At 36.3% G+C, this 25,277-nt stretch overlaps 2 protein-coding genes across 3 annotated transcripts in view; one reads left to right on the top strand and one right to left on the bottom strand.

Annotated features, from left to right (window-relative positions):
* Positions 1–25,277, top strand: part of PMS1 (PMS1 homolog 1, mismatch repair system component) — a 474,998-nt gene that overhangs the window by 280,897 nt on the left and 168,824 nt on the right. The gene's annotated exons all lie outside the window — the stretch shown is intronic.
* On the bottom strand, positions 2,092–8,848 carry MSTN (myostatin). The gene is made up of 3 exons (NM_001009428.3): positions 8,268–8,848; positions 6,061–6,434; positions 2,092–4,030 (listed from the first exon to the last, which is right to left on the bottom strand). The coding sequence occupies exons 1-3, from the start codon at positions 8,638–8,640 to the stop codon at positions 3,650–3,652; spliced, it is 1,128 nt and encodes a 375-aa protein (NP_001009428.1). The 5' UTR covers positions 8,641–8,848; the 3' UTR covers positions 2,092–3,649.

Genomic DNA, 25,277 nt, shown 5'->3' with positions numbered 1-25,277 from the left:
GGTAAAGAATCTGTCTGCAGTGCAGGAAACCCCAGTTCAATTCCTGGGTTAGGAAGATCCACTGGAGAAGGGATAGGCTACCCACTCCAGTATTCTTGGGCTTCCCTCTGGCTCAGCTGGTAAAGAATCCTCCTGCAATGCAGGAGACCTGGGTTTGATTCCTGAATTAGAATGATCCCCTGGAGAAGGGAAAGGCTACCCACTCTAGTATTCTGGCCTGGAGAATTCCATGGGCTGTATAGTCCATGGGGTCACAAAGAGTCAGACACGACTGAGTGACTTTCACTTAGTCATGTTAAGACATCTAGGATGATTTGATATTCATTTTCCTTTTCAAACATTCAAATTAGTTAAGAATTAAAACCAATTAATTAGGAACCAGGCCTTTATAAACGTATTTTAATACTTCATAAACAATTTTTTACCTTAACAAGGAAAACTTGATATCCCTCCTAAGGGTTTGTAAATTAATTTTGTGAATAAACTCTAGGAAGACCCTAAACTCCCTGATATTATATGCAAAACTGTGAGTTTTCTTGTTCCTGGTGAGGGTGTCCCTAGTTTTCAACAGACCCAGCAGGGTCATAGATATTCTTCAGTGAGTATATGGTAGCTTAAAGTGAAGCAGATCTGTTTCTGTTAGGGGGAATAGGGTAATTGAGTTATAATTGATCTGCTGTCAGTGTCAAAATATTGCCTTTTTAGTTTAAGAAATTAAAGTCCTATAGAGAAGTGCAAAAATAAACTTAAATACAAAAAGAGCCATAGAGTTTGTAAGGGTTTTCTGTTTGTTTTTTATTTGTATTTGCTTTTAAACTAATATAAATTTGGAGAAGCATGGGAAGTATTACAAAACGTTCAGAATACTAAAACAGATACACTACAGCGAACTTTACATGATGTTTTCAGAAAATTTCAGGGATTAGTGTCACATGTCACAAGTGAATATTCTCGGGGTGCTGAAAATGAAAGTGATGTGCCCATAGACAGACTACCAAAGCACATTTGCCATTCCTATGACTTGGGCAAAATAGGGGTGGGGGGAAATGCCTAGGTCTTGTCACAAAAGAAATTGGTCCTGATGCTTTCTTTCATGGTCTTACGGGTTTTGAAAAGGACGACTAAATGGAGAGATTGGTGATGTGATCCTGGGGGTCCATGAGTAAGGCTGAGTATAAAGACTGAGGAGTCCTGTGGCTGGGCCCGTGGAAACTGAGAGGGATACTTCCTCCCATTTCTCACTGTAGGGCTCAATTGCCCCAGTTATTTGTACTCCAGAGCCTAAGGAGAGTGAATGCACCTGCTGACCCAGACTTTTAGGTCATGTATATTCATGGCCTGGGAAAAAGCAGGTTCTGATATGTACAATCAAAAAGTGGCCTTAGCCCGTCACCACAGTTGGCTCCTTGCTGCACCCCCACCCCCTCAAGAGCAACTCATGTATAGCTCCAGCCTTGTCAGTGTTAAATATTATCACAATTAGAAGAAGTAGTACATTTTGTTTGCATGAGTGTAAATTGCTGTAATATAGTTTAAAATTGTATTTATCATACTTATAAACTATTTATTTAAGAACCAGAACACCAGAGAGAATTAGTCACTGCTAATTAAACATAGTCACTTCTTTAGAGCTAAGTTATTAAACTGGCCAGGAGTGGAGAAGAGAGCTCATTTCAAAAACATGTATAAATAGTGTTGCACTTAAGGATTCTAGGCACTTCATAATTATTTCTCTGTTCAATTTGAAAATGTATTCCCCCAAACTCAGATAAACGTGTCAGTCTCATTAAGTGCTAGGAAAAAGTTGCAGTTTCCCTGTGTCCCTGTGGCTTCAGTAGAACTTGTAACTCTAGGACCATATACCCTTGCCAACTGCAATGCATTTGGAAATTGAACCTAAGAAAACATATAAATAGTTTTCAGGTCAAGATAAAGAGAAATGAAACAGATGTAACTAGTCCTTGCTTTTGTGTGTTTAAAGCAACTTGACCAGAACCAATGTAACAGGAATTTCACCCATGAGAAACTAGAGTAGCAGACCTAACATTTCTAAACCAAACTTTTGTGCTCAGTCCTTAAACTTTTATAATAAAGTGGAAGCCAGAAATCTAGAGTTAATCATTATAACCTAAAACTGTTGTCTTTCAAAAAAGGTGAAAACACTTTAATATAACTTACATTGTTTCTACACATTAGATGTAAGAAATAATTTCACTTAATCATAAGTACAATTTATTTGATTAACAAAATCCTAATTTACAAAATAGTAGTAAATATATGCAGAAATATATTCATTATCAAATTATAAAATAAAATTAACAATTTGTAAGATACCATCAGTTTATTATTCTGATTTCAGATAATAGAGTTAAATCATTTTGGTTTGCTTAATATTTATAAGTATTAAAATAATGGAACGTTGAGATTTGAATACAATGACAGTAAACCATTGAAATTTCACATTCACATTATACAGCCATCACGAACCCATAAGTGAATGCTAACAATGTAAAAAAATATAAAATGATTGTAATATAACCATCTAACCATTTGCATATGGAGTTTTAAGACCACTATTTAATCAACTAATTTGCTCCAAAATATAAGCATTTGCTTTTATGTCCCACATGACATGTCTTTGTGCCTTAATACTTAATTTGAAATGTCCTTACTGTAAAAATATACCAAAGTAAATAAAAAAGGAGACATTTATTTACAAAACAATATTGTATACATATTATATAAATGCAACTGTTTTCAAAATCTTTTTATACAATATTGATAGAATCAGTCATTTCCATTATTTCATCCTAAAAGCTGCAGTATTGCAAAGGCAGGCTATAATTTTGAAATTTTGACAAAAATGAATACTTTTTGACTGCCTTTTAAACACAGCTTCTCCAAGTATGCTACAGAATTGAATGTAGACCTCTAGAAAAATGATTTTTCTTTCTTTATGGAAAATCCATTGCCCATAGGGAGGAGTGTAAAAATGCACCTGAAGAAAGGAGAAACTTATTACTTTACTGAATGTTTTTTGCTTGATAAACCTGATAACATCAGCCATTCAGCCTATTGTATTAGCACCATTGGCATAAACTATTAATGTACTGTATCAATCAGAATAGGAATGGTAACTTGCATATGGCGTACCATCCCTATTTTGTGGAATCTCATCTTACCAAGTATGCTATCATACAATATAAATTCAAGTGTTTAAGGATGTTTCAAATAATGGTATATAACAATACTTCATTTTACCAATACTACATATAGATTTTTCTGCAAATATTAAGTGAAACTGTAAAGAAATAGATTTTAAAGCGTACTCCTTTAATTCACCAGAAGACAAGGAGAATTGCTTTCATTCACCTGCATATGTTGTAATATATTTGAACATAAATGGAATTTGATCTCCTAGTTGAAAAACTCTGGAAATCATAAAACTTTTTATTATACGATTTGTTGTGATGGTTAAATGCCAACCATTGCATATATATTCTCTCTTTTAGTTCATATACTGTAGCTTGTGCTTAAGTGACTGTAGCATACTCTAGGCTTATAGCCCGTGGTACATAATTTCACAGTTTCAAAATTGTTGAGGGGAAGACCTTCTGTGTTTTAGGAAGCTATGAACCAAATATAAATCTCATGAGCACCCACAGCGATCTACTACCATGCCTGGAATCTTCCCATATATTATTTGTTCTTTGCCATTAAAATATAGCATATTAATTGGAGACATCTTTGTAGGAGTACAGCAAGGGCCGGCTGAACCTTTGGGGTTTGCTTGGTGCACAAGATGGGTATGAGGATACTTTTGCAAAAATAAAAATTCACATTCTCCAGAGCAGTAATTGGCCTTATATCTTTTAGGTGCAATAATCCAATCCCATCCAAAAGCTTCAAAATCCACAGTTAGAGGGTAACGACAGCATCGAGATTCTGTGGAGTGCTCATCACAATCAAGCCCAAAATCTCTCCTAGATCTTTTTGGTGTGTCTGTTACCTTGACTTCTAAAAAAGGATTCTGTATGGAAAGGAAAGAAGAGTTAGTAATAGATCCCCAAACACTCTCCTACCGCAAGGAGTCATTATTAAAGAAAGAAACTAATCATTTTGTTTATGTCACATCTCTTTCTAAACTGCACAGCATTAAGGAATTTTCATTTACACTAGGCTTGATTCTGCCTTTATGGCTCAAAAGTCTACAGGAACCATAGGAATTCCCCTGTGGTCAGAGCTTTGTCTTGTTTATCGCTGTTTTCCTCAGTTTGAATATCTGAATGCCTGACACATAATAGATGCTCTGAATATACTAATGGATGACAGTAAAGGGAGGGGGGAAGAGAAGAGAAAGGAGCAGGGAGGAGAGAAGAGGGACAAGCCTAGCTTATGTCTTCCTGCTTATTGATTAAATATGGTGGCTAAATATGTCTGATGACTCCTGGAGGGATAGGTTTACTCATTCATTCTCCATTCACTTGGTCTTGTTCAGGGAAATTTGGATATTAACACCGAAATAAAATAGTTGCCACCCAGTACTGCACAGATGTAATGGGAAAAAGGAAGGCAGAGTGATGAAGGTAGTGGTAAGTATATAGGGTTGGAAAGACGAACTCCAAGAGAGAGAGGCGCAGATTCAGAAGAAGATACAATGATATTCCCTTTTTTTCTTTCACTAAAATATGTTTCCATTCAGATATTTAAATAACAATTTGCTAATCCTCCTCCTGCACCAATCTTTTCATGAATTTGAGACATTTTTCCTTTTATATGGAAAATTCTGAGGAATACATCTTATTAGTCATCTGTTTAATAATAATTAAAACCTCTGCCGTGTCACCAACTTTGATCATTAAAATGCTAACTAGAAAAAGAACACATTCTTTTTTATCCTATATTAAAATCAAAATAGACCTGGTAATTATTGGTATTTAAGATTATACAAAATAACATCATTTGGGGAGTTAATAACATTTTATGTAGTATATTTAAAGAAAAATTGATCACTTGGAAAATTTTACAATCTCTTAAAGAATATGTTTTCATTTAGATATGATTTACTTTACATTTAGATATCATTTAGATATGATATTCTTTACAAATAAGGCCATTTAAAAACTATAAAGCTTGCAAGTATAATCTTTTGTTGTAAATTATATCAATAAATGGAAATAAAAAGTATGGTCACATTAAAAAAGTTTTTGAAAACAGAAGTAAATACAAGCATAGATAAGCCAGAAGAGTGAGTAGCTCTAAACTTATACTAGATTTTAAAATGTTTTTTTATTAATTTTTATAATATATAAGGCATTATTTTCTGTTTGACTTTATATTAAATTAGTTGACATTACCTAAGTTAACTCCTGTTAAAGAACAGTAAGACAGTTCAGAAAATAGCTGGGTAGTACAAGTTAACTAGCCTGAAATTTTTTATTTTATTAGGAGTAATTCACAAAGTAATCCACATATATACATCAGTACATCAATAGTCTATAAAACAAGGAACATATTTATCATGAGAGATCTTAAATATAGTATATTTAATAGTATATAAACCTAAACATATATCTAGTTAATTTCTATAAGTAAAAGCATTTTATTTTAATTATAACTTTTAGAGTTTATTTTTCTGCTTTACTAAGCAAAAGAATTTTAACAAATATTTCACTCTTCTGGGGGAAAAATGTGTTGTTGAGTGTGTACTAGATCTACTGTGAAGACTTCCTGTTTTTATTTATATAATCAAGTAGCACATCAATGGAAAGCATTTTATATTTCAATTTCAATTCAAAAGAATTCCTTAAAAACTTAAGGACCATGGTATAACTTTTTTTCTTTTAAATCCTCATGCAAAGTAAAAGTATCAAGAGAGTTTTCATAGGGTGTGAAATGGGACACCTACTTTTATTGGGTACAGGGCTACCATCGGGGTAAGGTACCTTTGTCTGGCTTATAAGCACAGGAAACTGGTAGTTATTTTTCACTACTATTCATTCACATTATGAATAAACACATCACAAGGTTTTTAGCATGTTATTTTCAGTAATCACTTACCAGTCCTTCTTCTCCTGGTTCTGGGAAGGTTACAGCAAGATCATGACCATTCTCATCTAAAGCTTTGATTTCAATGCCTAAGTTGGATTCAGGTTGTTTGAGCCAGTTTTGCAACACTGTCTTCACATCAATGCTCTGCCAAATACCAGTGCCTGGGTTCATGTCAAGTTTCAGAGATCGGATTCCAGTATACCTTGTACCGTCTTTCATGGGTTTGATGAGTCTCAGGATTTGCACAAACACTGTTGTAGGAGTCTTGACAGGTCTCAGATATATCCACAGTTGGGCCTTTACTACTTTATTGTGTTGTATCTTAGAGCTAAATTTAAAGAAGCAACATTTGGGTTTTTCTTGCACTTCTGCTAGAAGATCAGCTATAAATGAATAAGAAAAAAAGTTACTAAGATCATTTTTATGAAAAATGAACGAACGCCTCCATGTCAATCTATGAACATTTTTTAAATTGGAATAATGTGTGCATATTTAGTCTTTTAAAATGGAAAAATATGTAGCATTTCATTCATAACAGCAAAATATCAAGTATAACAATTATTACAGCTTGTCAAAATCTTTTAGGTATATGTTTTTTCAGCTGTTTATGAGCAGCCTACTTCCTTTCCAGAGAACTGTGGACTAAGGAAAATTCTATTAAGGAATGAAAAGTGGATGAAATTTTAAAATGATGATGATTAGAGAGAACAAGAGACACTGTGGAAGAACATCCACTTAGAATTCTTTGGGAATCTGAGTAGTTACACTTACTGAGCAGCTGTACCAATCAGTCTGGAGGAAGGAACCCTTCCCCCAGGCCTGAATTACCTGGGGACAAGACACAGTGAGCAACTAACTGAGCCTCGGGAATTAGTAGAAAATATAGTGCATCTGTTATGTTAGGGCGCTGGGACAGCCTTTTAAAGGAAAAAAAATTTAAAAACTAGCAGGTAATTGGCACCAAAATTTCGATGTTGTATTCAAGCTGTTTCAAAACCTAGAAAACACTGTCTTTAGGGTCAGACTGTCATTGTAAGCAGAAGCACTTAGCAATTTCTTGCCTTTTTGTTTTCTCAAGATTGTTTATAAATAAGGCAAATCTATTCCAGGATTATCTGATAGCACAGTCTTAAAGGAAATTTGTTTGTTGCCTTATAACCTAGTTACTTAATAAGAAAACCAGTATTTTGAAACTGTTCTGAGTCCAGTCTAAAGTGGGTAGCATAAAGCCAGTTCGCAGACACACGGCACAAAAATCTTCCTGGTCATGCTTTCTCTGTTGAGGTGCCTGTCTCCCTTTCCTTGAGTATATGTTTGAACTGACTGCAACAGAAATATATGAAACATATTATCTTTCAGAAACAATATAGATACTACATACAGGTAATAGTTCTCCCTCCTATGAGGAATCAAATAATATTTTAGAAGGTTATTAAGCATGTGCCTCCTAGATATGTGCAGACCAGGTACTCTCAACAATAGTACCATGGTCAGGGTATAAGTGGGACTTTGTAAGCCATAACCTACTCAATTAAAATGTTTATTTCTTAGCATTTTCTGCTCATTGGCTCATGATTTATCATTATGCTGTGTTTACTTCCTTATTGCTCTTACTAATACATTAAGTTTATTAAGAACATTTTTTTATCCTTTCCACTGTAATAGCTTTCAAAATCAGATACTCTATGAAGAACATAAAAACCCTATGAGAAATAGTTTTGAATAACAGAAGTCATTCTAAGTGTTCAGCAAATGCCCAAATAGGCTTCAACATCTAGAGATTTCTTCCTTTCTCTTTTATTAGTGAAAAAAACCCTGTTATTATAAATGCATATTTCAGGCAACCAAATGCAATTAGGAAATTTCATGTAAATTTTTCACATGGCTGCTACTGTCTCCCAATCCTTCACCTTGGTAGCATTAAGCTGTGAAAACATAAACATGTTATAGTTGTCATCCTAAACTATATAACACGAATGCTATGCAAGCATTTCATTTCTGATTTTTAGCTTTTTAGCTCTCTAAGGAAACAGATAATGTAGCAGCTTTCAGTCTCATTAGCATATTTCTCATGAAGTCTTGCAAAAAGCTCTTTGCCCTCCTCCTTACGTACAAGCCAGCAGCTTGTTAAAAGAGCCTGAAAATAGATCGGTTTCTCATGAACACTAGAACAGCAGTCAGCAGAGTCGTTGCTCTGCCCTAGCAGAACTACTCACACTCCGTGGGCATGGTAATGACCGTTTCCGTCGTAACGTGGTAGTCATCGTCTTCCAAGGAGCCGTCGCTGCTGTCATCTCTCTGGACATCGTACTGATCAATCAGTTCCCGGAGTGGAGGAGCCTTGGGCAAAAGTTGTCTTATAGCATCTTTGCTGATGTTAGGAGCTGTTTCCAGGCGAAGCTTACTGAGGATTTGGATTTTTATGGCTTCTAGTCTTGAGGATTTATTGTTTTGTCTCCACAAGCATGCATTACACAGCCCCTTTTTTTCCACATTTTCCTTCTGCTCGCTGTTCTCATTCAGATCCACTGGGCCAGCAACAAGCAGCATAAATAGGTAAATATAAACAAAGATTTGCAGTTTTTGCATGGTTTTAAAATCAATACAATCTTTTTCCTTGCTCTTACTGCTTCCTTTTACTTTTCTTTTGCTTTTGAGTAACGCCAAGCCAAACGTTAATGCCTGCCCAGTCTGAGAGACAACTTGCCACACCAGTGAATCTTTTATACTGTATTCCAAGTGGCTTTTTATATTCCAACTTTGATGAGACAAGTGTCGTCGGGATCTGTGATTGGCTCTTGCTCCACAATGAATCTCACTGTCAGAGGTTAAAACCCTGTCTGTCACAAGTCACCAAACAGTATTTTGTTACAGTCAAGGGTGAGCTGATTCATTTGACTACTTCTTAAAAGGAATAAATCTATGAATAATAAAGGCTGTCTGTGACATTTGAAAAATTAAAAACTTTAGTAACAATAACATATGCACTTAGATCTTATTCATCTTTATATGTGAAACTTTAAAATTATAATTTAAGTGAATAAATCTTAACTTACACTTCATACTTAAAAAGTTGATATGTTTTTCCCTCAGAAAATAAAATGATTTTATACTATTTAAGTAAGCATTTGAAATAAAAAGAGTTTTATTCGTTATATTAAATTATTTTTAGTCTTGTATAGTTAGAAAATACAGATTTATTCAGGAAGACTTAAATGAAAAGATTGTGATACTAGTAAAAGATTTTCTGCTATAATTTGAGAAACTTGTTTCCCTGAATAAATTCTTAGCACATAATGAAAATCCTACTTTAATATTAAATTGCTCATGGAATTACTTTTAAATAATATCTTTTATTCATATGAAAATTGCATTTCAGTTTCGATTGACTACTATTGAGTTACTTCCTATCAAAGTTGCAGATTAATGTGGCTTAGAGGATGTGTTTTTTCATTGTTTGTTACAAAGAGGATATTGTCAGCAATTTGATCTTAGAATAACTTAGAATGACTTAGAAGATAGTGAATTTTATGATGGGTAACAAACATTTCCTCAGCTTTCCAGCGGTAAAAGAAAAAACGTAGTTACCTACTCTCTGTAAATTATATCCAAACATTGTGAACACAGAAAAGGAAAGGAACGCCGTCATAAAGGTGTTCTTTATGTTCCATTTTTCTGCTTCTCACTACTGTGCTGGTACATTTTTCTCCTTTCTAATACTGTGCCACTTCCTAGTACTTCCTTTGAAGTTTCTCATTTGACCGGAGGGCAGACTCCTGGCAGGGATTTAGGGTAAGGTCTGGGAGCAGAGAATGGGGCTTTTTGTTTTCTAAATTTAAGTGGCCTCTGTAGGGATCAAACTCTCAACCTTAGCTTTGGGAGCCACAAGGTCTAATCAAATGAACTATTCAAAAGCTAAACAAATATAGCCAGAAAGAAATAGAAGCTGTTTCCAGGCCACAGGAGATTTATTTTTCCTACTACTTTTGCGGTAGCTAAAGACTCCTAAGAGAGTTAATCCATTACTTTCTTCCCCAAGAGAGTGCAGTGGTTCATATCAAATATTTATTTTTTAGGTCACTACTTTCGCACATTGTACACTAATTTACTGCCTCAGTGCACTAAAATGCAACTCAGTAGCCTGAAAAGTTAATGCATTTTCATCAAATTCTTAAGAGGTATCTACATCTCTTGAGAAAAAATGGCCTTACATAATGCATTAGATTTGCCCATCATTAAAGATTAAGGAAAACCACACACAAACCAGATGCCCTGAAGGATTTCAGATAGTCTTTGTTGTGGAGCAGTATTAGATCTGGCTTATAAAGTTTTATTTGTTTGGTAAATTTATTTTTCAACATATAAATCTTTGTAATGTTATAATCATAACATATGCCCCTATACACTTCTGAGCAAATCAAATCTGTTTTCCCTTTTAACTTGATTAGAATTGTGTTGCAATTGGGATCTCAGGTCCTGGAGTTGGGTAGATGTGAGTTCAGATCTCAATTTGCCACTGTGTAATAATGAATGAGATACTTCTCTAACCTTCAGTTTCCTCATAGAGTGTTGGGGGCATATAATTCAATAATACATGTAAATTGTTGAGTACAGTGCCTGTCATATAGTAAGTGATTGATAACTGGTACTTGAGTACTTAGTCTTTGTTTCATGCAGAGAGGTTTGAGATTATGGTTAAATTTATCCTCCACATGAACTAGAACTGTTGCAGTTTGTAGTTGCCAGTTACCGACTGACATAGGCTAGCTCTCTAGTAAAATGTTGTAAGGTAGCCCTGTGAGCGCTTTCTCCTTACTGCCTGGGATAAAGGGAACAAAGATTATCATTTCCATATTGTCAGTGCTCATTATTTATGGATCCTGCATTTGCACATTTATGTCTTGCTGAGATTTATCTTAACTTCATAATCAGTACTTTCAGTGCTTTTATAAGCATTTGTGCACACGCACAGAACAATGAAAAATTTGAGGCCTCCAACACACAGGATCCCAGTTGAGGTCAACCAAGTCAACTCTCTTTCTTGTTTCAGCCCTCATACTTAGTGAGGGCCCTTTTTGCAATCAGTATACCACCATGCTTTTTATATTTTTGTGTGCATTTGGTGGAGGTAGGGGGTGATTCTGTTGCTTACAGTGCCCCTCAAGCATAGTGTTGAAGGTCTGTGTTCCTAGGCACAGGATGACTGTGGTGTCGGGGGGCTGGAGGAAGAGTGCGGTATGATGGGGGAAAGCTACTGTTCATTAGATGCAGAGTTTTCAATTCGGGAAGATCAAAAAGTTCTGGAGATGGATGTTGATCACAGTTGTACAGCAAGGTAAGTGTACTTAATGCCACTGAACTGTACAGTTAAAATCGGTTAAATGGTCAGTTTCACATTATGTATATTTTGCCCACAATTTTTAAACAAGAAGGCTGTGGTAGGACTGAAGGAAAATTTCTTCCTCATAGAAAAACAATGTGTGTTATGTAAGCTTCATTCAGGCTTCAGTTATAGGGCTTTTGGCTGTGAATCCAATGTTGAAGAATTAGCAGTATGTATTAAACAAGATATTTTAAAATAGAAATGCACACAAAACAAGGTTATTTATTGATTGTTTAACAAAAACGTGACCAGAGGCTGATGGGAATCTAACCTTGTAGTTCCCCTAGGGGCAGTGGTTCAGTAATCACTTATTCATGTTGGCAGTGATTGGGTAGAACATAATCACTGTGAATAATGAGAGTCAGCTCTATCCAATCAGGATCTCTGGAGGTCAGTATTGAATGAGTTAAGAGGTACTCAAGAAGTTTCAAGAATGTATTTTCCTCCTCCAGTGCCGTGATTTGCAACCTTCCCTTGGCTTCAGAGCAGCAAGGTTGACAAGCAGTAGGAACCTTCACTGCCGTCTGGGTGCTGGGGGCCTAACTTTGGACAGGACTTTGTTGCTAGGATGAGTGCATAGAGAATTCCTTCTAGGTGACTGGGAGGGCGTTGTCAACCACCGTGTTGGGTTTGTCTTAGCTTTCCCATCTTTGAAAGCAGTTTCTTCTCACAGGAGTCCAGTGCTCCTCCTCACAAGACCTGTAGGTTTCTTTCCCCCTGTTCTTTGTACTCAATGGGCCTTACCTTTGTGTAACCGTAAGTAAGGTAGCAAGCAAACTTCTCTCAACTCTCTTACAAACACCAGGCGGCGGTGGGGAGGGGTGTGCGTTTCAAAACAACTTTGAGAGTATAAAGCATATTTCCCAAAATACATTAATGGTTTTACTATTTGCATTCTGGAAGCTCCCAAGTATTATTAATGTAAAAGTTTGCCAGAAGTTTGATGATGTGGCCAAAGAAAGGAGGAGACTAAGAATTAGAGTAAGGATGGATCATGAAAAATTCGACTCTGTTGTGGGAAAGGAGAGAAAGATGCATGTTATCTGATCACTCTTGCCATTTCCTTGTGATGATAGCCCTTTGGTATAACACTGTTCTGATAATGCTTAAAGCCAGAAACAAACTGCTCTGTTATGCACTCAGTTCACATAACAGCCCAAGAAGCTGCCATCCTACGGTGGCAGTATCTGATTATCCGTGCTCTCAATAGATTACAGAACAAAAACGAACAAACACGAAAGTACCCTTGACTCAGGGAGTCACAGTATAGGAATAGAGATCTGGAATATAGTTCTGGGTTTCTTGCTGACGTTTTATGTGACCTTGAGTAACCCTTATGGCAGAAAGTGAAGAGGAACTAAAAGCCTCTTGATGAAAGTGAAAGTGGACAGTGAAAAAGTTGGCCTAAGGCTCAACATTCAGAAAACGAAGATCATGGCATCCGGTCCCATCACTTCGTGGGAAATAGATGGGGAAACAGTGGAAACAGTGTCAGACTTTTATTTTGGGGGCTCCAAAATCACTGCAGATGGTGATTGCAGCAATGAAATTAAAAGACGCTTACTCCTTGGAAGAAAAGTTATGACCAACCTAGAAAGCATATTCGAAAGCAGAGACATTACTTTGCCAACTAAGGTCCGTCTCGTCAAGGCTATGGTTTTTCCTGTGGTCATGTATGGATGTGAGAGTTGGACTGTAAAGAAAGCTGAGCGCTGAAGAATTGATGCTTTTGAACTGTGGTGTTGGAGAAGACTCTTGAGAGTCCCTTGGACTGCAAGGAGATCCAACCAGTCCATTCTGAAGGAGATCAGCCCTGGGATTTCTTTGGAAGGAATGATGCTAAAGCTGAAACTCCAGTACTTTGGCCACCTCATGAGAAGAGTTGACTCATTGGAAAAGACTCTGATGCTGGGAGGGATTGGGGGCAGGAGGAGGAGGGGATGACAGAGGATGAGATGGCTGGATGGCATCACCTACTCGATGGACCTGAGTCTGAGTGAACTCCGGGAGTTGGTGATGGAGAGGGAGGCCTGGCGTGCTGCGATTCATGGGGTTGCAAAGAGTCGGACACGACTGAGCAACTAAACTGAACTGAACTGAGTAAGTCAGATGGCAAAGCTTTCATTTAGAAATGCATGTATGCATGTGTGTGTGTACTGTGGACCCTTGGACAACACAGGTTTGACCTGCTTGAGTCCACTTACGTGCACATTTTTCACTAAACATGTATTGCAGTACTACACTATCTGAGGTTGGTTGAATCCTCAGATGCAGAACCTTGGATATGCATGTACCCAAGGCTGACTGTAAGATTAAATGTAGATTTTCAACTTGGATGAGAGTTGGTACTTCTTTTTTTTTTTTTTCATTTTTTTTTTTAATTTTTTTTTTTTTTAGTTTTTTATTTTTTAAATTTTAAAATCTTTAATTCTTACATGCATTCCCAAACATGAACCCCCCGAGAGGGAGAGGGTGGGATGATTTGGGAGAATGACATTCTAACATGTATACTATCATGTGAATTGAATCGCCAGTCTATGTTTGACGCAGGATGCAGCATGCTTGGGGCTGGTGCATGGGGATAACCCAGAAAGATGTTATGGGGAGGGAGGAGAGTTGGTACTTCTAACCCCTGTGCTGTTTGAGTTTCAACTGTATTAATTCACTTATTATTTTATCAAATATTCTAATGCCTATAATGTGTCTTATAGAGGATGAGATGGTTGGATGGTATCAGTGACTCAATGGACACGAGTTGAGCAAACTCCAGGAGATAGTGAAGGACAGAGAAACCTGGCATGCTGCAGTCCATGAGGTCGCAAAAAGTCAGAGATGACCTAGCAGCTGAACAACAACAAATTATGTGCCTGGCATCATGCTAAATTCTGAGGAGAAAGCAGACAGAACCAGTCACTGTCTCCATAAAGCCTGCAATCTTCAATTGTAGGTTCAATCTTCTAGATTCTTCAGTATAGAATGGAAATTTGATGAGGCATGCTCTTTCACTTGAGGTGTATCCCCTAAAACAGTAATTCTCAAACCTTTTGGTCTCAAGGTTCCTCTACTCTGAAAAGTTATTTAGGATCCTCAAAAGCTTTTATGTGGGTCATATCTATCAATATTTAATGTATTATAAATTAAAAATGAAAAATGTTAGAATATAGACATATGCACACATATATTCTATTTGCTGACAGAGTAATAATGATGTTACATAACATGGAACCTCTGGAAAACTTGACTATACATTTAAGAGAAAATGAGAATAGCAAGGAAATCTTAGCTTTGTTATGAAAATGGTTCTTACTCCACAGATTGTCTAAAAGGGTCTTCACTCCAGGGATCTCCAGACCACACTTTGCCCCACAGTAATGCATTTTATACTGCTTCAATTGAATATTTTCCCATCTAACTTTAAGTCCTCTCATCTTAATATTTGTAACTTTGTTTTAATGAGACATCAAATATGGTGATTTCTAGACAATGTATACTTTTTAACTGATACATATTATTGCTAAGAGCATAAATATACACTTTCTTGTTTTATAATTACCAATTACTAATTTACAGGTTCTGTAGAGGACATTTGCCCAAGTTTGTCAGCTGAAGGGGGTAGACTGAAATCTGGTCTTGAGGGTTTTCTTTATTTATTTTGGTTTTCAGGTCAGTCTTGAGATGATAACATTCATATTATGGCAACGTATCATAATAATATCCAGTTAACAAAACTTCTGCATTTCACTGTCCTTTAGAAGCTGTATTAGTTCAGGAAAGCTGCAAAATGTGATTTCTCTTCTTCCTTTCTGAAATGGAAACTCCAGTTTATTAATTATATGTTTGTAATACAAAGAAAAAAATTGTTATAATTTGCTTTCCTCTACTTTTCCACTGAAAAAAGAGACTAGACTCAAAGACTTGGTGTTAAAATTTTATGTGTGTTTAGATTTTTACAGTTCCCAAATGTGTTTACTGATAACTGAACTGATAAATGAATGACTGTCCCCTTGAATACAAAAAAGTTCAACTTTCTGATTTTCTGGTAGGTATATTTATACTTATATATTCATAACGTGTTGTTATATTTATATTTACAGGCTTTCTGTTGGCTCTGTTTGTGTTTTTGCTTGCTCTGTGGCTCGCAGCATTTCTATTGGGTTCCCTCTTGCTCGCCCTGGTAGAGAGTCCCAGTACTGGTGGGTCCTGCGTCCTTGCCTCCTCTCGCAGTTCCGTGAGAGCATGCCTGGGACTCAAACATTCCACTGGAGTTTTGCACTCAGTGATCTATGACTGCACAGAGAGACTCTGTAGCTAGTAATAAGACCTTGCTAGGGAGTAACTGTGCTTGCTCTGACACTACTTAAGACTGCCAAAGCCCTTACCCAGCACAGGTCCTATCTAGGTCAAACTGAGTCAAAAGTAGCCAAAGAGTAGGAAAGAAATCTCAAAGGGGAGGTGTGTGTGTGTCTGTGTGTGTTTAGGCAAGGGGTGTGTGTGTGTGTGTCTGTGTGTCTGTGTGTCTGTGTGTCTGTGTTTAGGCAAGGCAAGGGGTGTGAATCAGTGTATACATACACACATACCCACCCTTTTTGGACTCTGTTCCTATTATGTCATTACAGAGTATTGGGTAGAGTTCTGTGTGCTACACAGTAGGTCCTTACTAGTTACCTGTTGTATATACAGGCTTTCTGAGTGTGTGTAGTGTGTGTGTGTCAATTCATATCTCCCAGTTCCCCCTCCCTCCATCCCCCTAGGTGACTGTAAGTATGTTTTCTACATCTGTGACTCTATTTATGCTTTGTAAGTAAGTTCATTTGCATCATTAAAAAAACTTAGTTTTTGATGCCTATTGCATATTCTGGATCATCCAGGTAACCACTTTACATCTTCAGTGTCTTCATTTATACAGTGTATAAAAGTACAGTGTCTACAGTGTTATAAAAAAAATGTTTACAGCTGAGTTTGTTTACTATAATACAGTTGGTTTCAAGTGACATCTAAAGTGATAGATTTGACTTTTATCTATGAGTTCTCAAAAAAATTGTTTTTCCTTGAAAAGAAATCTTACTATTCAAGCATTGAGAACCAGGCTCAAAAATTTCTTTATTCTACTAATAGCAAATAAGCGTAGCTACTTAAGTCCTTTGCCCAAATCATTGACTGTTGTTTGGCAAAAGTCTGTGATTCACTAATTTAGCCCTTTTTACTGGATTTGAATTTTCTTTTTGGTTATGTTGAGTGCACGTACAGTGACAGAGCCTATAGGGAGTTTCAGATTCTCTGATATAAGTTATAGCAGTCTCTAGCTGGGCTGTCATACTTGCTGCACCCACATACTTACTTAGGGTCTAAACCCACACCATTGCCCACCTCTCTGGATTAAGAAGCCATAAAATTCCTCCCTGCAGCTATACATTGGTCCCCAGACTTAATGAAGTTAAATTTTTTAAATTTATAAATAAGAAAAAACTGAGTGTAAGAGGTTCATTGTCATTATTTTTGATGGCTGATTTTCTTCATGATAGTTCAGTTTACTTTAGAACAAGCTCAGGGTTTCCAGAGCAGATGACAATATACATTGAACAGACAAAACCAGATCTTTAGTTCTGAAGTCTTTACTCTCCCTTAGTATTGAGTTAATAAGCCTTCCAGTAAACAAACACTTCCCAAGAGAAAATGTTGCAATTCTTAGGGTTTTGTTTTGGGGGGATTTATGGTAACCATAGACTCAATACAGAGTATGTTTCTGCAGATAAAAAAATTTTTCTTGAATTTTTTTTAGATTTCAATTTTAAATTTAATGTTTTAAACCTTTTTTAAAAAATGACTCCCTCTTTACTCAGGTAGTGTTTTGGATGTGGTGGTAGCCATAGAAGAATTCAGTTTTATTCAAGAGTCTTCAGAAAATGTTTTCTCATTTCCTTGAAATTGCCTAAAACATTGTTTTTCATAATTCACGGAAGACTGGCTTTCAGAGGAATTCTGTTTCCAAATTCTTCTGTAAATTCCTAGAAAGGAACTCTCTAAAAATTATTTATTAATTTATTTGTTCATTTAACATTTCCTGAGCACCTGGTTTGTGCTAAGACCATGCCAAGAATGAGAGATAGGAAAAAAAAATGATGCCTATTGTCTAAGAGAAAAAATTAAATTTTAGGAACATCAGAATTTTAAGATCATCATATCTGATCTACTCTTGAATAGATGGAGAAACTGAGGCCCTGAGAGAGGTTACATGACTTAAATTAGAATCAAATTTTAAAAGCTTGTTTGATTTGCAAAGGCAATTTGCATTGAAATACTTTTGAAGCACCAGTACTTTTTATATTGAGTTAAGAATTTTTTTTAATATTCTAAAATTAACAAATAAGGTCAGTGCTCAATTTCCTGGGTCAATGCCACAATGGTGACCTTTGTTCTTGGACCCGGTCCATGGTCTGGCTTGGCAACCAAAAGACCCAGTGACCTGAGTTTGGCAATTAGTGTAGGGGTTTTAGTGTCTACTGACTAAAACTACTTAGGCTTCCCATTTGCTCAGATATTGGGGGTTAGCCTTTTGTTATAGAACTTTACTACTTCTGTCAAACTCATTTTTTTGATATTTTGAATTATATATTTACATTCTTAAAATTTTTAATGAATAAGTCAGAAGTTTCTAGTAATTTTAACTATAAAAAGTTCTGTTTGACTTTCTTATTGATTTAAAAGCAGATACAGTCTTCAATTACTGTAAAAACATTGTCATTTAATGTGAATGTTCATTAATATGAACATCCTGGCCCCTGCTGGGAACTCTAAGAACTACATCACCTGTACTGTTAATCTTTCTAAGGTCATAGGGACTTCAGGTTAAACTTTGAATTCAGTTTTATGTATCTACTCTCTTTTTTGTAACAAACAGAAATGTATTGAATACAACCCATAAATAAGGCATTACTATTAAGACTCAAAATTTGTGTTAAATAATGGACATTTTAACATGTGCATTATTCAGACAATGAATTTAAATCCACTGTAATACAATAAAATATTCTACCTTAATTTAAAATTAATAAATCCTTAATAAATGAATAAATCTAACATTTTTCATCTTCACTCAGACTCGGAGGACACATCTGATGAGATAACAGGTGAAATTTAAAACCTTGATGAAATGTGGTAAAGACCCTACTTAGAATTTCATCTCGACAAATTTATGTAACACTCACTAGTTGTGGTTGGCATTGAGCATACTTATATACAACATTGCCCTACACCTAAAGAGAAGTGGGTCGTAGTTATAAAACAGTACTTGAGCAAGCGCAAGGTTATGGAATGGAGTATGGACTATGGGACATACCGACAGTTTCCTGGTGAAATGGTAGGTACCTGGGATACTCACAATACCGAGTAGAGTATCAATAGGTGGCTAGAAACAAGATTACGAAACCTCCCCTCTCCAAAACCTGTGAATAAAGAAACGCATTTGCCAGTTAGTACCTATGAGCTCTCAGACTTTGGAGAAATTAGGAAACCTTCATTTTCTCATCTGCAAAATGGAAATGTTAGTCGAGTTGTGAGGACTACATGAGATAATAATGTAAATACCAAGAACAGTGCCTGTTGTCAAGTAAGTGCTTAATAAATATTCAATGTTAAAGGCACTATCACTATCTAATAAAAATACCAGCAATATCTAACAGTATTCCTATTACTAATAATAATTTGTGCTAGAAATCTTTTTTAAATTGAAAATGTATAAATTTAACTTTTGTAACAATTACGCTCATCTCACACGCTAGTAAAGTAATGCTCAAAATTCTCCAAGCCAGGCTTCAGCAGTGCATGAACCGTGAACTTCCAGATGTTCAAGCTGGTTTTAGAAAAGGCAGAGGAACCAGAGATCAAATTGCCAACATCCTCTGGATCATGGAAAAGCAAGAGAGTTCCAGAAAAACACCTATTTCTGCTTTATTGACTATGCCAAAGCCTTTGACTATGTGGATCACAATAACCTGTGGAAAATTCTGAAAGAGATGGAAATACCAGACCACATGACCTGCCTCTTGAGAAACCTATATGCAGGTCAGCAAGCAACAGTTAGAACTGGACATGGAACAACAGACTGGTTCCAAATAGGAAAAGGAGTATGTCAAGGCTGTATATTGTCACCCTGCTTATTTAACTTATGTGCAGAGTACATCATGAGAAACGCTGGGCTGGATGAAGCACAAGCTGGAATCAAGATTGCCGAGAGAAATATCAATAACCTCAGATATGCAGATGACACCACCCTTATGGCAGAAAGTGAAGAGGAACTAAAAAGCCTCTTGATGAAAGTGAAAGTGGACAGTGAAAAAGTTGACTTAAAGCTCAACATTCAGAAAACGAAGATCATGGCATCCGGTCCCATCACTTCATGGCAAATAGATGGGGAAACAGTGGAAACAGTGTCAGACTTTATATTTGGGGGCTCCAAAATCACTGCAGATGGAGATTGCAGCCATGAAATTAAAAGACACTTACTCCTTGGAAGGAAAGTTATGACCAACCAAGATAGCATATTGAAAAGCAGAGACATTACTTTGCCAACAAAAGTCTGTCTAGTCAAGGCTATGGTTTTTCCTGTGGTCATGTATGGATGTGAGAGTTGGACTGTGAAGAAGGCTGAGCACCGAAGAATTGATGCTTTTGAAGTGTGGTGTTGGAGAAGACTCTTGAGAGTCCCTTGGACTGCAAGGAGATCCAACCAGTCCATTCTAAAGGAGATCAGTCCTGGGTGTTCATTGGAAGGACTGATGCTGAAGCTGAAACTCCAATACTTTGGCCACCTGATGTGAAGAGCTGACTCTTTGGAAAAGACTCTAATGCTGGGAGGGATTAGGGGCAGGAAGAGAAGGGGACAACAGAGGATGAGATGGCTGGATGGCATCACCGACTCAATGAACATGAGTTTGAGTGAACTCCGGGAGTTGGTGATAGACAGGGAGGCCTGGCGTGGTGCGCTTCATGGGGTAACAGAGTCAGACATGACTGAGCGACTGAACTGAACTAAAAGTGAGGGATGAGTATACATGATATATGCAAGGAAGATCTAAAGCAAAATGACTAGAAAACTAGAGAGAAAAAAGTGGGGAAAGATCTGCCAGGCAAGTGCTAGCAAAAAGAAAGCTGGGATCATGATGTTAGTCAGACAGGATGATATTTAAGGCAGAAAATACAATACAAGATGAAAGGGAAATTTTTTGATGGTAAAGGATCTACAGAAAAGATATGCCTTTCATAAATCTTAAAAGGATAAATAACATACAGTAAAAGGACGTAAAGAAAACTGCAGAACTACAAGGAAACATAATCAGAAACAAAATAGCAGTAGCCTGCTTTAACACACTTCCCGGATCAAGACGTCAGTAGCTAGTAATTTTGAACAGTGAAGTCAAGGAGGTTGATGAAATAGATTTGGTTGATAAAATAACAGAGGAAACGGATATCCTGTTAACTGAAAATCAATCTTATTTTTAAAATCTCATGAAACGTTTACAAGATTGACTGTATGTTGGCCTACACGTGCATGCATGCACACGGGCACACACACGTACACACACATAGATCTCTCAGTTAATTCCGAAAATTAGAAGTAATCCAGACCACATTCTCTGAAAACAATGCAATTCAACAAAAAATGAACGACCAAAATAAAAATGAACATCTCAACTGCTTGGAAATATGAAAACTATTTAAAGCAAACTTGGTTAAAAAGAAAGAAAGAAAGAAAGAAAGAAAGAAAACTGATACTCCAGAATGCATACAAAGCAGTAATTAAAACATTATACACCCAAAGCTGTAGAATACAACTTCTTTGTTCAGCAGATAGTCATGGTTTCAAACACAAGAAAATAACAAAGTTAAAAAAAAAATAGAAAATGAACCTCAAAACAGACTATAAATTAAACCTTAAAAAGCAGAAAAGAAATAAAAAGGTAAAATGAGAAACATCAAAGCAGTAGAATTGATAATATAAATCTATAGCCTGTTTCCTTAAGGAGGGAAAAACAAGAATATACTAGGCTAAGTCAGTCAATATTAGAAATTCCAAAGAAGGCACTAATTTCTAAATCAGAAAGAACAAAGAAAAGTGATTTACAGACTCTGTGAGAGGGTTAAAGAATTAGAGTATACTGCAAAATTATTATGCAAATACATTTTGAGACCTATGTGACATTAAGAATATATAGATTGTCTAGAAAAAAAAACACACAAGGAAGAAAATGGAATAATTACCAGAGAGCTACTTTCTGAAAAAAGTACCAGTTTATAGATGGTTCTTCCAAATCCTCAAATAACATACAGTAGTTTTCTAAATAGTTTTTTAAGATGAGCATTTCTGTATGCTGATAAAATAGTATAAAGTCAAACTCATGGGACATGTATTATTATTTGAAACTTTTGTTACAATGCATGTATTTATGTCAAGTCCCCTTTTAAAGTTATATTTCTTACTCTGAGTCACAATCAAAACACTCCGAAAGCCACTGTTCTAGAATTTTTGGAAAGTAAAGAAGAAAAATAAATTAATACAGAAAGCTTACCAAAAAATTTAAGCTACTACAATACTGCTAACACCTGTCTGTGAAAGCAAGAAAAAAAATAAACCCAAAAATTTAAATTAAATATTAGCAAACAGAATTACTCAGTACACAGAAAAGAACAATATACTGTAATGAAGCCAAGTCACTCCAGCAACACAAACATGGTTCAACATCTGAAATCTATTAATATTTTTCAACATATTATTAGGTAGAAAGAGGGAGAAAAGATACGATCATCTTAATCCCTGTGAAACACTTGATAGAATTTAGAAGTCCTTTAGTTAGGATCATTCCTTATTAAAAAACCTTTTAGACAGATATTTTCTTGAAGTGATAAACCAGCATTATGCTTAATGGTGAAACACTATACATAGCCTCATTAAAATCAGAAATATGTCAGAAATACCTTAGCTATTACTTGTTATTTTTCTGGAATTATTAGCCAACACAAATAGACAAGACAGTGGAATAAGGCATAAGTATAGGACAAGAAAAGGCAGAGTTGTCTTTTTTGTAGGTAGTATAATTTAATGCCTATAAAATATAAATAATTGACTGAAAATATGTATATTAAGCAAATTCAATAGATGGCAAGTCACAAAATTAATACATTCTTAAATCCTGGATTTTCTTTATGCAGGAAGTAATCAATTAGAAAATAATAATGAACAAAACAGACACCATTCAAAATAACAGCCCAAACTAAGCCAAAACAAGTAGAAACACCTAAGAAGAACTCAACAAGTATGCAGGCCGGCTTTGCTAGTTCTTAACCCTGACCAGGGTTAAGCTCTTAATACACAACTCCTGTGCTCTACACCAAAACCAGTTAAGCTTTTGATGTTGGGGCCTAAACATCTGTATTTTTCTTAACTGTCTAAAGTGATTATGGCTTCCCTGATAGCTCAGTTCAGATGGTGATTGCTGCCATGAAATTAAAAGACGCTTACTCCTTGGAAGGAAAGTTATGACCAACCTAGATAGCATATTCAAAAGCAGAGACATTACTTTGCCAACAAAGGTCCATCTAGTCAAGGCTATAGTTTTTCCTGTGGTCATGTATGGATGTGAGAGTTGGACTGTGATGAAGGCTGAGCGCCGAAGAATTGATGCTTTTGAACTGTGGTGTTGGAGAAGACTCTTGAGAGTCCCTTGGACTGCAAGGAGATCCAACCAGTCCATTCTGAAGGAGATCAGCCCTGGGTGTTCTTTGGAAGGAATGATGCTAAAGCTGAAGCTCCAGTACTTTGGCCACCTCATGCGAAGAGTTGACTCATTGGAAAAGACTCTGATGCTGGGAGGGATTGGGGGCAGGAGGAGAAGGGGACGACCCAGGATGAGATGGCTGGATGGCATCACTGACTCGATGGACGTGTATCTGAGTGAACTCCGGGTGTTGGTGATGGACAGGGAGGCCTGGGGTGCTGTGATTCATGGGGTCGCAAAGAGTCGGACACGACTGAGCGACTGGACTGAACTGAACTGAACTGAACTGATAGCTCAGTTGGTAAAGAATCCGTCTGCAATGCAGGAGACCCTAGTTAGATTCCTGGGTTGGGAAGATCCGCTGGAGAAGGGATAGGCTACTCACTCCAGTATTCTCAGGCTTTCCTTGTGGCTCAACTGGTAAAGAATCCATCTACAATACAGGAAACTTGGGTTCAATCCCTGAGTTGGGAAGATACCCTGGAGAAGGGAAAGGCTACCCACTCCAGTTTTCTGGCCTGGAGAATTCCATGGACATGGGTTGCAAAGAGTGGGACACATCTGAGAGACTTTCATTTTTATTTTCAAAGTGATTATAGTATACAACCAGGGTAAAAAGCCACTGCTTCATATGAAGAAAATATTAAAATTCAAATGGAAAGACATACCCTGTTCTTGGATAGGAATACTCAGTGATTTATAATATAAATGTCATTCTCTTTAGTCTATAAATGCAAAGCAGTTCCATTTAAAACATAAACAATTGTATAAATATAACAAATATTTCTGAATAGGTAGGTAAATTTTGGTAAGGAAGAAGAATGAAAGGGGACTAGCATTAATGGATATGAAAACATTTTAAGGACCAGTAATTTAACATAGCATGGTATTTATGGAAAAAATAAAAAGAGATGTGAAACAGAAAAAAAAAGAATGAAAAATAGACACAAGCATGTAAGGAAAATAATGTACATTATTACATTTAATGCATGCATGCTCAGCCATGTCTGACTCTTTATGACCCCATGGAAGTTGGCCACCAGGTACCGCTCTCCATGGGATTCTCCAGGCAAGAATACTGGAGTGGGTTGCCATTTCCTGCTCCAGGGGATCTTCCCAAACCAGGATCTAACTCATATCTCCTGCATCTCCTGCATTGCAGGCAGATTCTTTACTACTGCTCCACCTGGGAAGCCCCAAGAAAACTACATAAGAGATAAAAAGTGTCATTAGCTTTTTAATTAAATAGCTAGATTATGTATTGGCGCAGGGGCAGATATAGCCAGATAGACCTCTGGCTACTAGACTGTAACCTCCATGAAGACAGGCACAGTTTCATATTCATCAGAAATTTCAATCTCAAAAATGAAACATTATGAGAGTAAAATGTGAGTGGTTTTTAAATGCCATGATGTAAATTTTGGATTGGGTATCATATAGACTAAGCATGTATACATCCATGAATTAGTTTGAGGTTCTCTTTGTCATGATGGAATTTAAAATTAACTTGGCCCATTTATCAATCTTTTCTATTGTAGCTTAATAAATGTGCCCAGATTTTTAAAAAATTTTAAATTTCAGCATGGTAAAGAAAACAAAGTTGTTCCCAACACAAAATATTTTCTAATTCTTCTTATGATTATTTCTTTGACCTTTTAACTATTTAGAAGTATGCTGTTTAGTTTCCAAATATTTGAAGACTTTCTAGATATATTTTTGTTACTGATTTCTAGTTTAATTCTATTCTAATCAGATAACATACTCTATAATTTCAGGCCTTTTGCATTCATTGCAGCTAGATTTATGGCCCAGCAGATGGTCTATCTGTGTGAATGTTTCAGGAGCACTTGAAAAGGTGTATCCTGTTGTGGTTGAGTGTATGATTCAAGGTGTTGATTAGTCAGGTAGGGTTGTTTAAGTTATATAGAGCCTTATCTATTTTCTGTCTATTTAGTCTATCAGTTACTAGGAGAGGAGTGTTGGAGTTTTGTCAGTTTTTGCTTTAAGTATTTTGAAGCTCTGTAATTGGATGCAAGGGCTTCCCAGATGGCTTAGTAGTAAAGAATCCACCT

Source organism: Ovis aries, chromosome 2 (genome assembly GCF_016772045.2).
Source record: "Ovis aries strain OAR_USU_Benz2616 breed Rambouillet chromosome 2, ARS-UI_Ramb_v3.0, whole genome shotgun sequence".
NCBI classification, from domain to species: Eukaryota; Metazoa; Chordata; class Mammalia; order Artiodactyla; family Bovidae; genus Ovis; species Ovis aries.
The sequence above is the reverse complement of the archived record's forward strand: the minus strand, read 5'-3'. Positions and strand labels throughout refer to the sequence as shown.

Bases quoted from the DNA above. Each gene is read 5' to 3' on its own strand.
- MSTN (NM_001009428.3), bottom strand. From the start codon at position 8,640: ATGCAAAAACTGCAAATCTTTGTTTATATTTACCTATTTATGCTGCTT. The intron at 6,435-8,267 runs GTGAGTAGTTCT...ATTCATTTATAG, and splicing joins CATTACCATGCCCACGGAGT to CTGATCTTCTAGCAGAAGTG. The intron at 4,031-6,060 runs GTAAGTGATTAC...CTTTCCATACAG, and splicing joins AACCAGGAGAAGAAGGACTG to AATCCTTTTTTAGAAGTCAA.